Source organism: Stegastes partitus, unplaced genomic scaffold (genome assembly GCF_000690725.1).
Source record: "Stegastes partitus isolate 25-593 unplaced genomic scaffold, Stegastes_partitus-1.0.2 Scaffold560, whole genome shotgun sequence".
NCBI classification, from domain to species: Eukaryota; Metazoa; Chordata; class Actinopteri; family Pomacentridae; genus Stegastes; species Stegastes partitus.
In genome coordinates, this window is record NW_007578291.1 from 219,529 (window position 1) to 234,261 (window position 14,733).

Genomic DNA, 14,733 nt, shown 5'->3' on the forward strand with positions numbered 1-14,733 from the left:
TTTTAATCCAACTTACAAATGCAAGGCAGCAAAACAAAACAAACACACAACATGGTGTACAGCAGAGTGATGCTGCTTCAGGCCCAGGAGGAGGAGGAGGAGGGAGGTTCAGGCCGGAGGAGGCATCGTTTCTGTTCATTCAGCTGCAGTTAAACTCACTCATGTTGGATTTCCATATGAACTCGTTTCCCCGAGGAAATTGGTAACTGGAGCGAACGTATAATGTGATCGATGGCCGAGCTGAGTCTGACTGATCCTGACACATCTCGTCTATCGATTAATTAGTAACCAGATAACCACTTCCTCATTTGGCTTATGTGGTGATGCAATAATTCTGCCGTTTTTTTCTTTGAACTTTATTTTAAATGGATGTAATGATTTTGTGTGACGTGAGTGCAGGCATTTCATTGTTTACTTCCAAGGAACACGGAGAAGGGAAATTGTCTGGAAAGGTCAAAACGAAAATCAAGTTTTGTGCTGTTGTCGAAATAAGCAGCCGGCTGAACATTTTCACCTTTATCCTGCAGCGTACCAACGATCAAGCAATCAGACTTCCAGGATTTCATATGTAATGAAACGTTGTAGTTTTACAGTGTTTGAGCAGACTTACAGGTGAGCTGGTGTGCTGAGCTACAGCGAGTGGAAGTAAGTGAGAATGGAGAGTTGCATCGAAGCCATTTTAAGGCAGGAAGGGACTATTTTCATAGAAAAAAAATCTAAATATGTGACTTTAATGCACAGAAGTGAGCTTTTAGGGGTTTATTTAGCGACTGAAGAGGGACTTTAAAGAAGAGCTTTACTGTAAGACCAGCGTGTTTGATGACGATGACCCTGAAGAAGGTCACGAGCTGAAATACAGCAGTCTCACATTAAAGTTCTTCTTTATACTGTGAATGTTAGTGGAGGTGTTGAAGCAGCTGCTGTCATAATATACAGCAGGGAACGGCTTTGAGTAAACAGGACTTAATAATAAAATAATACAATTCATGCCAAAACCATCACACTGTTATCAGCTGGTGCAAGCGATTAGACAGGATTGTATTGTAGGCAGTCTCAGTTTGTGTTATCATTTGCTTTTTAGAGGAATTGTACAGACTGCACCAATGAATAAATAAAAAACATTGCTGTCTGGGGCTACAAAAACAACAACAACCTGACAAGTTCTGTTTTTCTTCAATATATGTTGCGATATGGAAAAATGCCTGGATTTTAGCTAGATGACTTTAGAATGATTAGGGCGATTTTGTCACATCTACGTGGAATATTAATGCTTACTAAGTGGTAAAATATTCATAGTTTTTTTAATTTTTCTTACATTTTAAATATTTCTTCAGTGGATAAAAAAATGCAGAAATGTGTTGCTGAAATCCCAATGTTTATCAAAATACCTGCAATAATTTATTTTTTTTTTTGTGCATTGTTCAGCACTGTTACTTTTTCCCTGCAATGTGCTTGTTGTCTTTTCCTCACTGTGCCATTATTTTGAAAGATACAGATATGGAACTATTTTCAGAATCCAAGCCACAAAGTGCGTCACAAGGCAACAAAATAAAAACAAAAGCCGACACAGCGTTAGAAAAGGTTAAAGCATTATTGAAATGTTAAAAAAAGACAGTTTAAAGGAAAACAAAAAAATATCAGGAAAGGCTCTCTCCGGTAAAAGTGTGTTTTAAGGAGAGACTTGAGATCACTGACTCAGCCGACCTGATTTCCTGCTGCAGATTGTTCCAGAGCCTCGGGGCCCCGACTGCAAACACTTTGTCCCTTTTAGTTTTCAGTCGGGCCCCTGAAACAGATAAGAAAAAAAAAAAAAAAAAACCCTCTGCACAAGAATCTCAGAACTCCCTCTCTGGATCACACAGTGCCTGTTGAATCTTTTTCCATTTATTATTTCTCAGGAACGGCTCAGCGTTTCCTCCGTGGGCAAAATTAGGAATCCACTTGGGAGCAATTGAACCGCGATTGACCTCGAAATGCTAATTAATTAGGTGTATAAATCACCAGCGCTCGGGTAGCAGGGGGATATTAGACAATCTGGACTCATTTAAATACCCAGTCTCATTCCGGAGTTTATTATTGTAGCCTTACTTAAACTTCAGTAGTGATAGCCACAGGAAAGCTTTGTCACAGCATTACTCACGCGCTCCCTCTCTCTTTTTTTTTTTCTTTCCCCTTTCTGCCCTGCAGTACCTGGGCCATGTGGAGGTGGAGGAGTCCAGAGGCATGCACATCTGTGAGGATGCAGTGAAGCGGCTGAAGACGGTAGGTTTCACTGGAAAAACCTGTCCCTACTTCCAGGAATGAGGCGGCTGAACACCAGATTTCCTCTCTATCAGTTCTGTCTCCTGTCTTTTCCTCCGCTGGTTTCCTTCCTTCTATTTTACCGACACCCTACTGACTTTTTCTAACATCTTTCATCACGGCAGCCCTCCTTCATCTGCCTTCTCTTTCCCAGTGTTTCATACATTGTTTATTCCTGCTACGTAGAGGCCCGAGTGTGGCCGATTGTTGAAGTTTGACAGTGAGGGTCTCCACCCAAAGCAGGGGTGTCGGGGGTCAGCTCTGAATGCCTCTTCCTCCTCCCCCCCCACCCCCACCCCAAACCCTCCTTGTGCACTGTCTCAGCCGGGGCAGATAGGCCGGCATGTACTTCCTGCTGCAGCAGATTCCGGCGGAGTTGCGCAAAAGGGAACAAATTCCAGTTTGAGGAGCAGGAGGAGGGGAAGCCGGCCGCTTTTCCACGTTGTTTGCCAAAGGCCCCACCCAGGTCATAAACTCTGGTGGGTAAGGAGGCTGATTCTCGGCATGACCAGAGTCTATACAGGTGGATTAACACGTCATGTTTCTGGGCTTAAATTCGATTTGTGTGCCAACTAAGGCTACGAAACTCCAGCTTTCAGTTTCAGTTTGAAATGACTCAGACTAATTGAGAATTCACACCCTGTTTCTTGTTATCTGCACCTATTCTTCTCATAAAAACGTGTGAAGGGCCTTTTTTTTTTAATTCCTGTTGCGTGTCCTACTCAATGAGCTGTTGAAGTGCACTTGAGCCACGAGAGCCTTTTGTTAGTGCGATTACACCAAAGAACAGGCAGGAGAGTATTTTCATATTTTATGAGAACAATTTAACAGATAGTAAACACTTATATTTTCATGCCAGTTAACTCTCTGACTCCCAGATTGTTTCTGGGTGTTTATTTGTTTGCTATCGTTGCATTTTTACTCACTGAGGGCTCTTTTTTTTTTCCAAGTCCTGCACCTCTATGGAAACAGAACAACCATGAAGAAGTAGAGGGAACGCAAACACTTCTGTTGTGCAGTTATAGTGACACCATGATACGCCATAAATACGCAAAAGCTGAATTTCTTTGATTTATTTTTTACAAATATTGCAACAGTGGGGCTATACCACATTTTTCCAATCACTCACAGGTGTTGCCGATACTGGGGGGAAAAAGCAGTGGCTCTGCATGCTATAGATACTTTATAGCTTGCTTTTATAATTTCTTTCCATAAAACTCACGGTAAACACTGCTGGCAGTTCAGCCAAAAAGTCCCTGACTTTGTTATTGTTTGACTGTTGGTCACAGCTGAGTCATTAATGGCTTCCTGGTTGCGTCAAGGAGCAAATCATGTCCTTTCTAATTAACATACAGTGTGTTTTTCCACTTTTTTATTAAAGTGATTTATGAAATATCACCATTTTAGTTCCCTGACTGAACAGCACATCACTGATGCTTAGTTCAAGGACTGTTGGACAGTTGAAAATTTTAAGATTTTCTCCGTTTTTTGCAGTTTTGCTCGCTGATAAATGGTGCCATTTTGGCTATATTGTAAAGACAACATGCCTGTCAAACAAATGAGCAACTTTCGGGTTCAGAGGGTTACTTTTTACAATCTGTATGCCTCAATTTTCTCCTTTTCTCTAACAGTTTATGGTGGAAATGTCTTTATTTATGTTAAAAACACACACACACAAAATTCAGGCATCAGGTGAGGATTCAATAATATAGCAGTATATAGCGGAGGTTTTTCACAAGATTCAGTGATTGTGTGAGCTCATAATTCATATTTTGAGAGCAAAAAAAGATGAAGAAAAGCTGCTAAAAAAGACTTAGCCCTGTCTGAGGCGTTGTCCTGTCTGTTAGTAACATTAGAGCAGGTACTGGAAATGAAAGGGTTCTGCTTCTTTGATGTTCTAGTGTAAGTCACACACACTTAAAGCACTTTTTTGTCAGGGGCTGCTGCATACATCACATGCACACCCAGCACTGCATCTTCATACAGGGCTCATGTTTGCCGACACAACAACATGCAGGCACTAAGACGGGACTCACTGGTGAGTACGTTTGTAAACGCACAGGATGAAGTGCACCCAGAGGCGCACAGCATATAGACACTCAAAAACATGCATATCCCCGCACAACGACTGAGCACAGACACAATGAACACACACACAGCGTACACTTGTGCTTGATGAGGTCACATGGTGAACACAGACCCCGAGGCTGCGAGGTCTTATTGAGTTACAGTCATTTTAACAAGGCGGACAAAATGGAGCCAACTCAAAGGAGAGGCGGGTGCTTCTGCCTCCTGTCGTCCTGCAGGCTGCGACTATCTGACCCTCCTCATTCTAATGACATTTTCTCCTCTGCCTTTGCCGCCGCCGCTGCCGCTGCTCTCCATCGCTGCCCAAAGGCCTCGATTGTAAACCGGGACAGGCACAGCTTTATTGATCCGCATTTATAAACAGGATGGGAAATTAACACCAGCCTCCAAAATGTGAGACCGGCTGGCATCATTTCAAGGCGACAAACTATTTTCTGTTAAAGAAAGAGGACACTGGCAGCAGATTTGATCCTTTTTTTTTTTTTTGCTAAATGCTGAGCCCTGGCCTGGCGTTTGCCCCAGTGCCTCGTCTTGCAGGAAATGCAGGAAAACAATCGCTTTTTGTAGAGAGCTGCATATTATGTTCCAAGACGGTGCTCAAACATACGCACTGCAGAGTTCATTTCCTCTTCCAGGTCTGTGCTGTTGTCGTGCAGCTCCCTCCACGTGAGCACTTCTCTCAGTCACTAGGGCTGAACAATTAATTGACTTCATATTCAAACTGCAATTTGAGATGATACAATTAGCAAATTGCAAAGGCTGCAATTTAGGATGTAGGATTGGAGGTGTGGCTGTTATTCCTCTGAACTCCAGACAGTCTCTGGATGCTTGTTTTTGCATTACAAAGCCCTGCACCTCTATGGAAACAGCACAACCATGGCTGGAAGTAGAGAGAACGCAAATATGTGCAATATGACACCATTATGGTTCCATAAATCATAAGAAAAGAACAAAGAAAGAAGCTGGAATCAACACGTTTTTCCAGGTTGTCGTACGTGTTACAGCACAGTGATGCTACAAACTATAGATATTTTACGACTTACATTTTGAATTTGTTTCCATACTTGTGCTCTGTGTAAACACAGCCTGCAGTTCAACCTGATAAAGTCCCCAAATCACTAATCCTGGTTGTGATGAGGAGCACAGAATCTTTGCAAAAGATGTCTTTATGACAACTTTTTAAATGAGACACGTAAAGAAAAAAAGTGTTTCTGATGAAATATCATGATTTTAAGCTTAGAGTTGGTCCAGCTTTATTACAGAAGTGTTCAAGGACTGTTGGAACGTGGAGCATCCACAGATTCTTCCTGTTTTTAGCAGGTTCTGGCTCCGATAAATGGTGCAATTTGGCAAAACCTGCAAATGAGTTCAGAGGGTTACGTCGTGAGAATAACGCTGTTTTTTTAACTTACAGATTTTAACTTTGAGGTGTTGTTAATATTGGCTCATTGATCAATGTATAGTCTGTGGCTCCGTCATCACCTTGTACATCTGACCCTGAGTTTAAACTCTTGTGTCGCTGGTTTTCTAACTTCATGCCGTCCTCCTTGTTTGACAGTTTTGGTGATGTCTCGTGTGATCAGTGCTTCATTTCACCCTTTAAATCTCTTACACAGAACTAAAGCTTGATTTCAAAACAGCTTGTCAGAAAAATTTCAATTAGACATTTTCCCCAAATAGTCCAGCCCTCGACTTTACATCGAGCTCACACAGGAGAATAGCATTCCTTATGATTGGGAAAGTTTCACTGATACTAAATCTTCACAGTTTAAACATTCATAACACAGGAGTAGTAATATTCTGGTATTAACATTCAGCACTGGACCTCAGAGCGGAGGAGCAGCAAACAGAGATGAGTTGTGCCGTACTGCGTCACTCTGCCCTTCACTTCCATCACGTCTCTTTCCATCACTGTTTGTTTTGTTGTTAAGTCATTTTCAGACAAGAATAGACGTTTGTAGCCACTCTGTTATCTCGCATTGCTCTGTTTACGGCTCACAACGAGCGCATCTGACTGACAAAATAAGGCTTGACTCAGGAGTTTGTGACGGATGATTAGAATCGTAGGTGTTCAGCCTTAATGCAGTTTTACAGGCAGCAGCCCCCTGATGCCAGTAATCCAGGTCAAAGCCAGATTGTGACACCAGCCCAGGACCACCCTTTAGGCAAATATACAATTAGCGAGGCCCCGATGGATCCTGGTTCATCCTCACCGACTCTTTAATAAGCAGACAGTTGCCTGGCAACAAAAACAGTCCCTACCAGCAGAGAGCGACTTAATATTCCTCAGCAGTTAACTGTGTTTCCAGGAACTAATAACTAAATTGGTCAGAAACCATGTTCCCCACCTGTAGGCACTTAGTACGTGATGTGTGCTGATGAGATGAGGACGCTGATTCCTGAAACTCAGCCACATCACTAACACGGCCAGGCAGCATCAGAAAGTGTTGGATCAGGCAAAAGAGAAGAGGAGCAGTGAGCGGATTCTCTCTGATGAATAAGTAGAGGGGAAAGTGTGTGCTGAGTTTCCTTTTGTACCAGAGGCTGCATGTTGGCGGTCCGGCTGTCAGTCAGTGTGTGTTTGTGAGTGTCACAGCTTTGAGGCGACGCCGCTGTTTTCCCAGCAGCCTTTGGGACGGTGATGAGAGTTTTCTCACAGCTCTGCGACCCGTGACTCAGACGGGAGGATGGAGGAGGAGGAGGAGGAGGAGGAGGAGGCTGCACTGCGGTACCATCAACCTCCAAGCTGCCCTTTTGTGTTGTCGTCACGACGTCACTTCCTGCCGCTGTTGGCCGGCGTCCCGGCGGCTGGAGGTGTATTCTGAGTTTTATCAGTGGGAATGTTTTAGCGGTTGCCCGGTGGCTCATAGTGACCTGGAGTGTTTTCCCCTGTGTTGATCGGGCGCGGCGCCCCACCAGGAGATGCTCACATGCTGAAAGAATTTCAGTTGTATTTATACATGAAGACTCAGCAGCCTCAGGGCGCAACATTGACAATGGATCTAAATCCATCACAGCAGTGTGCTGTCAATGTAGACTTTTAACCCTCTGAATCCCAAGTAGTTTCTGGAGGGGTTTTTGGCTGGATTTTCAGTCAATGTGGACTCCTTTTTTACTGTAAAGTCCTGCATCTCTATGGAAACAGCACAACCATGGCTAGACGTAGAGAGAACTGAAAAATGTCTTCTGTGCAGTGTAGCAAAGATATAATGCTGGAAATAATAATAATTTTTTTTTAAAAAAGGAGAACAAACAAAAGTTGATTTTCTTCGATTATTGATTTTACAAAACTGGAAAAAACTGGAAACAACTCATACAACATTTTCCCCATATGTATTACAAACCTTGGAATAAAATGGCACTATATATATATATACTGCAGATATTTTACTGCTTACATATTTAATTTGTGTTCATACTTGTTTTCTATTTGCTCTGTGTAAACACAGCCTGCAGTTCAACTCAGTTCAGCCAAAAAGTCACTGAATGCTGGTCATGTCACTGTTTTTAGACGTTTTTTTTTTTTTTTAATCCTGTCACTAACATTACGATTTTAAGATTAGTTTTTTGGGTAATTTAGCCAACAAAACCAAAAGTCACACATGAGAGGTTGGTGAATTCTTGTTTCTGACCCTAAAAAATAGCGTAATTGAGGCGATTTACAAAAAAAAACAAGACAAAACTTGCCTTTTAGACCCGCTGGCTGGTTTTGTGGTTCAGAGGGTTAATGTCACATAGTTTCCCTCAGATGCCTCTCCACCCCCACTGGAGATTTTTACAGAGTACGTTTAGGAAATAGGAAACAAAATCCTTATCTTGTGTTAGGGAGCGCTCCTGTCATGCCCTGAACTCGTCTCAAGAAAGGTCACAAAAAATGTATGCTAGGAATGCGCTCTGTATGCAAACATCCTCTGTTCTCCTGTCAAGTGAAGTCAAATTTGTTGTCCAGGCTTAAGAACACTCTGATATTTATTTCATGCATGTAGAAAATGTTGTAAGGTACCAGCAGTTTCACAAAGTAGGCCTGGGACGGTTGTTACACAAGACGTTGCACATGTTGGTGGTGCTGCTGCTGGTGTTTGGGGGGCAGAACAGCCGTCAGCTGATTGTACCATTTGACTGTGGGTGGTAAGATTGTCTGTTTGAAAGAGGTAAAGTATGCTCAGATTAACATTTTTGTCGGCGAAGAGGTCGGGCTTTTCAGCTGCGAAGTAAGTTTCCTGCTTCATTTGTCTCATTTTTGCCTTGTTGGCTTCACCTATCAAATCTCAGCTATCCTTTCTGTTGAGACAGCTTTCCCCCCCATCTCAGCTCACACATTGCATACTTGAATATTGCATTTTTTTTGTTGGTGTTATACATTTTTTTTTGTCTTTTTAAGCAGGTTTTAATTGCAGAGAAATGCCTCCAAACCCTTCTCCCTCCACACTCCCGTTCTAGTTGTCGCAGCCCTTTAGAAGCGTATCTATCCCCCCCCCTAACCGTAGCTTACTAATACTAGCTGTGCAGGCTTTCTCATCATCTGCATGTCTGTCTGGTTCTCACAAACACACACACTCACGCACACACACCCACTAACAAGCGCTTAGCTCATTCCAAATGAATCTCCAGTGCTGGTTAACACGTTAAATCATGCATTAACATGGTGCTCGGAGTGCCGTCTCCACCACGGCTGTGTAACAGGAGCAGAGTGGCACTCCGTTTCACAGCTTATGGGAGGAGACGAACTCTCAGGGAGTAGGGGGGAAGAAGGGGGGATTAAGACTAGGCCGGGGCTGTTTGTGGGTTTTAATTTTTTTTTTTTTTAACGTGGTCGCGGCGGCCTAAACTTGACCCCTGACTCCGGCTGACCGGTGAACAGTCACAGGCTTGACTCCGGGGTCAAACTGCCGTCTGTGGGAATCTGTTTCTGTCTGCTGCACCACCATGGAGGGGGCCGTGTCTCGGTCCGGGAATCAGAGGAGAAAGAATAAAATGGGATTTGGGATTATCCCCACCACAGACACACACCTGAAGGTCTGCCACCTTTATCTCCTACGTCCAGGCTGCTGGGTGTGCTCGCTCAGCTGTGGGACCGCTGTTGTCCTGTAAGGGTTGTTGTTGCTTATTTAAATCACAGAGGAACACGGGGGGTGTTGCTTCCTGCTGTCTGCTGGGAACAGTAACACGTTTACTGGCTTTCATTGTGGTCGTACTAACAGTGATCATCACCAGTATCACCCATGAAAACATCTAGCAGTGTGGAATGATGTGGAGCCACTTGATCCATCGTAGGGCTGCACGATATCGGAAAAAAACGGCATTGTGATGTTTTGTTATTCTGACATATGAAAACAAAACAGCTTCATAAATATACACTGAAAAATGAAGGTTTTTCTAACAATTTCAAGCTGTAATTTTCTGAACAATTTCCTGTTATTTTACAGATTTACCCCGTTTTGTTAGATTACAGATAGCAACTATTAAAATCGCATTAATTAAAAACTGTTAATTGACACGTTAACCATAAAAAAACAGCTCAAAAATATCCACAAATGCTAATTTGTTCTTTTACAAAATTTGACTGTAAGATTACACTATTTTTGTTTTACTGTATTTAAATCAGCAAAAAATGTATCTATTGTACTGATATTTGACATTATTTGAAATAAAAAATCTGTATGTTAAGGGCTGAACAATGGGAAATAGTTTTTAAAAGTTTATGTTTTGTTTAATTACAAAAATATGAAGGTCAGGGCAAAAAAATGGTACAGCAGAAAAGAAAATGTTATTTTACAGATTTTCCATGTTTTGTAAATTACAGTTAATGAAAAAAAAGCATTCGTTTACATATTGCCATAAACAAAACAGAAAAAAAACAGACCAAAACTAAATAATGTCAACATAAAAAATGGGTATTTTTCCAAATATGAGTTTGTCCTTTGACAGTGTGTTGCCATGAAGATTACACAGTTTTAGTGGATTTAAATCAGCTTTAAAAAAGTCAATATTTTACAGATATTTGCTGTTGTTTTCACCGTTTTTGCAGTTTTTGAACATGACTTATTCCACCGTTTATAATGTATTTTTTATAGCGCCCTTGTTGCCAGATTTTCATTTTTTTTTAAATAGATTTTTTTTTTTTTTTTTGGTACTGTAGCAGTGGGATAACTTAGGACAATAGCGCTGAAAAGTCAATCATGATACAATATTCTATGTTGGCCAATATTGATAATATTGATCATTTTTATTTGCTATTTCTTATATAGAATACAAGAAAAAGTTTCTTCTGAATATAACCACGTTAAGTAGAAGTTAGCCACTTCAGCCTGTTGTACATGTAGTTTTATTATTAACACAACAATTAAAAAGGTGTATGTGATGGTGAGGAGAAGCCGAGGCAGCCACAGACTGGCTCACCTCAGAAGACCTGCACCGAAGCCACGTAGGCCAAAGAGGCTCCATCATCAATAGATGTGATTGGCTGTCAGGAGCCAGAGAGAGAGCACGCTTGGGTTTTGTTCATGCAACTGAACTTTGAGACTTCATGTGCTTTTGTGCTGGTTTGCATCTGAAGCATTTAAGTGAAACAATTGAACACTTTATCAGGCATCTGTCTCATTAAAACTCTACCTCCACTACATGCTGTTCTATTACCAGGGTCTAGTACACCTGGGTGCAGTCTGTGCAGAGCGCTGCAGTCTGGTCCACTTGTTCAGCTCTTATCATGTTACCACATTGTCTGCCGTTGAACAGACTTGAAGTCTCTCTAGAGGCCCCAAACAGCTTCTTTCAGCCCCATTGTGTTCTCACTTTATTATCCTCCAGAAAAAGTTTGCAAACAGTGACTTTTATGTGTTTAGTCCTCCACAGTAAAGCAGGCACTTGTGTTGACTGCCGTTGTCCGGCTAAACCACAAGTCCGCTGTAGCTGCAGAATATTCCAACTTTTGCGCTGCATTTTTCATAAAGCTCTGAGATGACAACTTGACAAAAAGTGTGTACCACTTGTAAAGCAACCAGATCATGTTTATTTAATGTGTAATATCATTTCTCCCTGGTGTTTTCTCATTTGGTGCAACACAAAGACATCCAATGTCTTTTTTTGTTTTTGCTTGATCTGGCTTTGCAGTCGTCCTACAGAGCTTCGAGGATCCGTTTTAATTAATCTAATCAATTAGTTGCCTCGTCTGTTTTTGGTCAACAGCATCCCGTGTGTTTGTTCTGTTTATTTTTTGCAACCAAATCTTCCTTTTTGGCGTTTCTCTCGCACACCGAGCCAACATGTCGACAAACTCTGCTTCTTTTAAATAAAGAGTGGATCTAAGTAGCCTTAAATCGGAGTAAATGAAGCTCTACGAAACCGGCTTCTAGTGTGGAGAAGGAGAACCGTGCAAGTTTTATTTAGTACCAAGCAGCAAAAGCATTAAAAAAGTAGAGCTAATTTTCCTCATTGCTCTTAATGCCGAGCCCATGTATCGTGCAGCCCTCAATCCATCGCCTCACTCACTCACTCATAACCCAGCTTCACCTTCCACCAACAAACAAAACTCCGAATCAAATCCCTTCCTGTGGGCTCCCGACAATTTTTAGACTTCCTAGGTAACATTTTCATGCCTTGTTCCTCCCCCCGTCTCCTCCACCTCCCCCCCTCTCACCCGCCCTCCCTCTTTTACCACATCCACTTCCAGGACAGGAAATTCTTCAAAGGATTCTTTGCAAAAGTAAGTTATTGCTTTGTGTGTCTGAGTGTGTTTCTCTTTATTATTAGCATTATTATTATTATGTTTTGTGTTCTTTTTTTTTTTTTTTCTTCTCTTCCCTCCTCTCACACTCTTCACTCTTTGATCACGTCTGCAGCCTGGAAGAAGCACACACACACACACACACACACACTCTCTCTCTCTCTCATAGACACTCAGGGGAAATCTGTCTGGAGACAAACACAGTAATGCATGTGTCTGTGAGCAGGTGGGGTGGTTTTAGTCCGGGGCGGGGCACCTTTGTGTTTTTGTGTGTGTATGTGTGTGTGTTATTTTTTTGTATTAACAGGCGTGCCTTCTCTCCCTTCAGCTCAGCCGAGAACGAAACAATAAGCAGTTTGTGTGAATGAACGTTTCCTTCTTTAATTGTTGTTATTCTAACAAACGGGGTCACCACTCTCGATTGCATCAGCGCACCGATTCTTCTGGTTTCTTTTATCCAAATTCGGGTCCTACTGCGTGACACAAAAAAACCCAACTCGTGTGTCTCCTCTTTTGTCTTTCACCTGCTGCCCTCTCTTCATTTACAGGTGTGCTTTGTGCGTATGTGTGTGTGTGTTGACGGATTTTTTTTGTTTTGTTTTCACGAGTAGGTGCCAAGGAATGGTACAAAGGGAAGAATTCTTGGGGGATATGGAAAGACCAGAAACGCTTCCTTGTTTCTTAACTGGCTGCTTTCCCTGTTGTGTGTGTCTGCAGGCTGGGAAGAAGCCTGTGCGAGCCGTGCTGTGGGTGTCGGCAGACGGTCTTCGCGTTGTAGACGACAAAACAAAGGTAATAAGTCCCTTCAGTCCTCTATTGCAGGCTCGGAAACACCTTAATCAAAAAGAAAGAGCTGCCGGAGGAAGCACACGTGGCTTTAGTAGCTTTAAAGGTGGAAGCTGCTGAGCTCCAGCAGTTAATAATGATTGTCAGGCTACTACAGCTCTGTTCTAGTGACCTCCAAAAGGCCCTCTGTGGGAATGTGTACTCAGTGCACCTGCAGGAGGAGATACCGGCCGAGTAAACAGCGTCACGTTAAAGGATGCACTGACACCTGCTGGACATCAGTGGAACTGCAGCAGGCCGCTCGTTACTGAGAGTGAAAACTGTGTTTCAGTGATGGTTTGTGGATTTAGTTGTTTCTGTGAGGCTGGACAACTAAAAGTTTAGAAATCTGACAAAAAGAAGAAGATGCAACAATTCCCTTTTGTCTTTTTTATTTCTTATTTGATTATCTATTTGTGATTTGTTAACATCCATCTTGACATTTATTAGTCATGATCAGTTATGGTTACTTGCAAGGCCAGAAAGGCATCACACTGCTTTTGAGTTTCAAAATATTATCTCTAGTTTAACTACCGCACCCTAAAATCCATCGATGTTGTCTTTAATATCGTTTTCTGTCTGCAGCAGACAGAAAATCTATAATAAATTTTTAAAAATTGTGTAAATAATAGGGCTGGACCCGAATAGCCGACTAGTCGTTCACTGTGCTGGAATTGGGATATCAATTTTGATCTCTGAATATATTAATAAGGACAAATAGTCACCCCCCACCACCTCTCTACTATTCGGGATATTCGTCATTAATTGGACTGAATATCCGGAGAACAGAAATTGCTGTTCAGACCAGCCCTAGTAAAGAATATACACAATTTTTCAGATCCAGAAACTGTAGAATCGGGAAGAATCAGTGCATTTTGAACTTTTTGGCAGTCTGTGAACTAATCATATGTCATATCCAGTTCTGTCAGGATATTCAACCATATCTAAGCTTAAAATTGTGATATTCATTGTATTCTACATGCCTTTGGTAATTGCCAAGAATAAATTCAAAATAGGTCCTGTAAAAAAACAATCTTCACTCCAGGTGCTATGAATGACTCAGCTGTTTTTTTGTTTGGTTGTTTGTTTGTTTGTTTTTAAGGTAGAATATTTTCTACCAAGACTTATTCCACTAAGACAGCCTTTTATTTTATCGTCAGGAGACAGAGAGATTTTTGTGAATTGCTGTCATTTTTTTTTAAAAAAGAAAAGAAGTTCAGGATTTTCTATTGTCCCAAGTGACTTTGTCTGTTATTTTATTCTATTTGTTTTGTCCTTATTTTCTATAGGAAGTAATAAAAATAATGTTGTTAGGATTCCTCCCTGAGTGAGATGTTACTTTTCAGTGTTGTCCTTACTGTCAGAGACCAGGATCAGTCGTAGATCGGTGCCTCCGGAGCTGCTAGTAGATTTGAGTCTTATCCGAGCTCTCTCTACACGCCACATTTTCACTGAAGTGCTGTTCACTGTGAAATCATTCATTCCACTCTCGGTAATTACACGACTGAGAGTCACTCAGCTGCGACCGTAGTATTTAATGGTAATGTGGTGGAAATGCTCGTTGCAGGACCTGATTCTGGACCAGACAATAGAGAAAGTGTCGTTCTGCGCTCCGGACAGGAACTTTGAGAGGGCGTTCTCGTACATCTGCAGGGATGGCACCACGCGACGCTGGATCTGCCACTGCTTCATGGCCATTAAAGACTCAGTAAGAAGTCATTCAGACACTGCAGCGCTGAGTTATTCTAATTTATGTTTAATGTTCTTATGCACAAATGTTGAATTCCAGTTCAAAT

The 14,733-nt window shown here is 41.9% G+C and overlaps 1 protein-coding gene across 4 annotated transcripts in view; it reads left to right on the forward strand.

The window, feature by feature from the left end:
- numb (NUMB endocytic adaptor protein) overlaps positions 1–14,733 on the forward strand; it is a 60,344-nt gene that overhangs the window by 37,962 nt on the left and 7,649 nt on the right. For 2 of the 4 annotated variants that reach the window (XM_008288472.1, XM_008288474.1), the window contains exons 3-6: positions 2,188–2,262; positions 12,059–12,091; positions 12,830–12,904; positions 14,505–14,645. In XM_008288472.1, the coding sequence (XP_008286694.1) occupies positions 2,188–2,262; positions 12,059–12,091; positions 12,830–12,904; positions 14,505–14,645 (324 nt within the window). The remainder of the gene's footprint in view (positions 1–2,187; positions 2,263–12,058; positions 12,092–12,829; positions 12,905–14,504; positions 14,646–14,733) is intronic. The other 2 variants (XM_008288473.1, XM_008288475.1) reach the window with 1 other exon arrangement.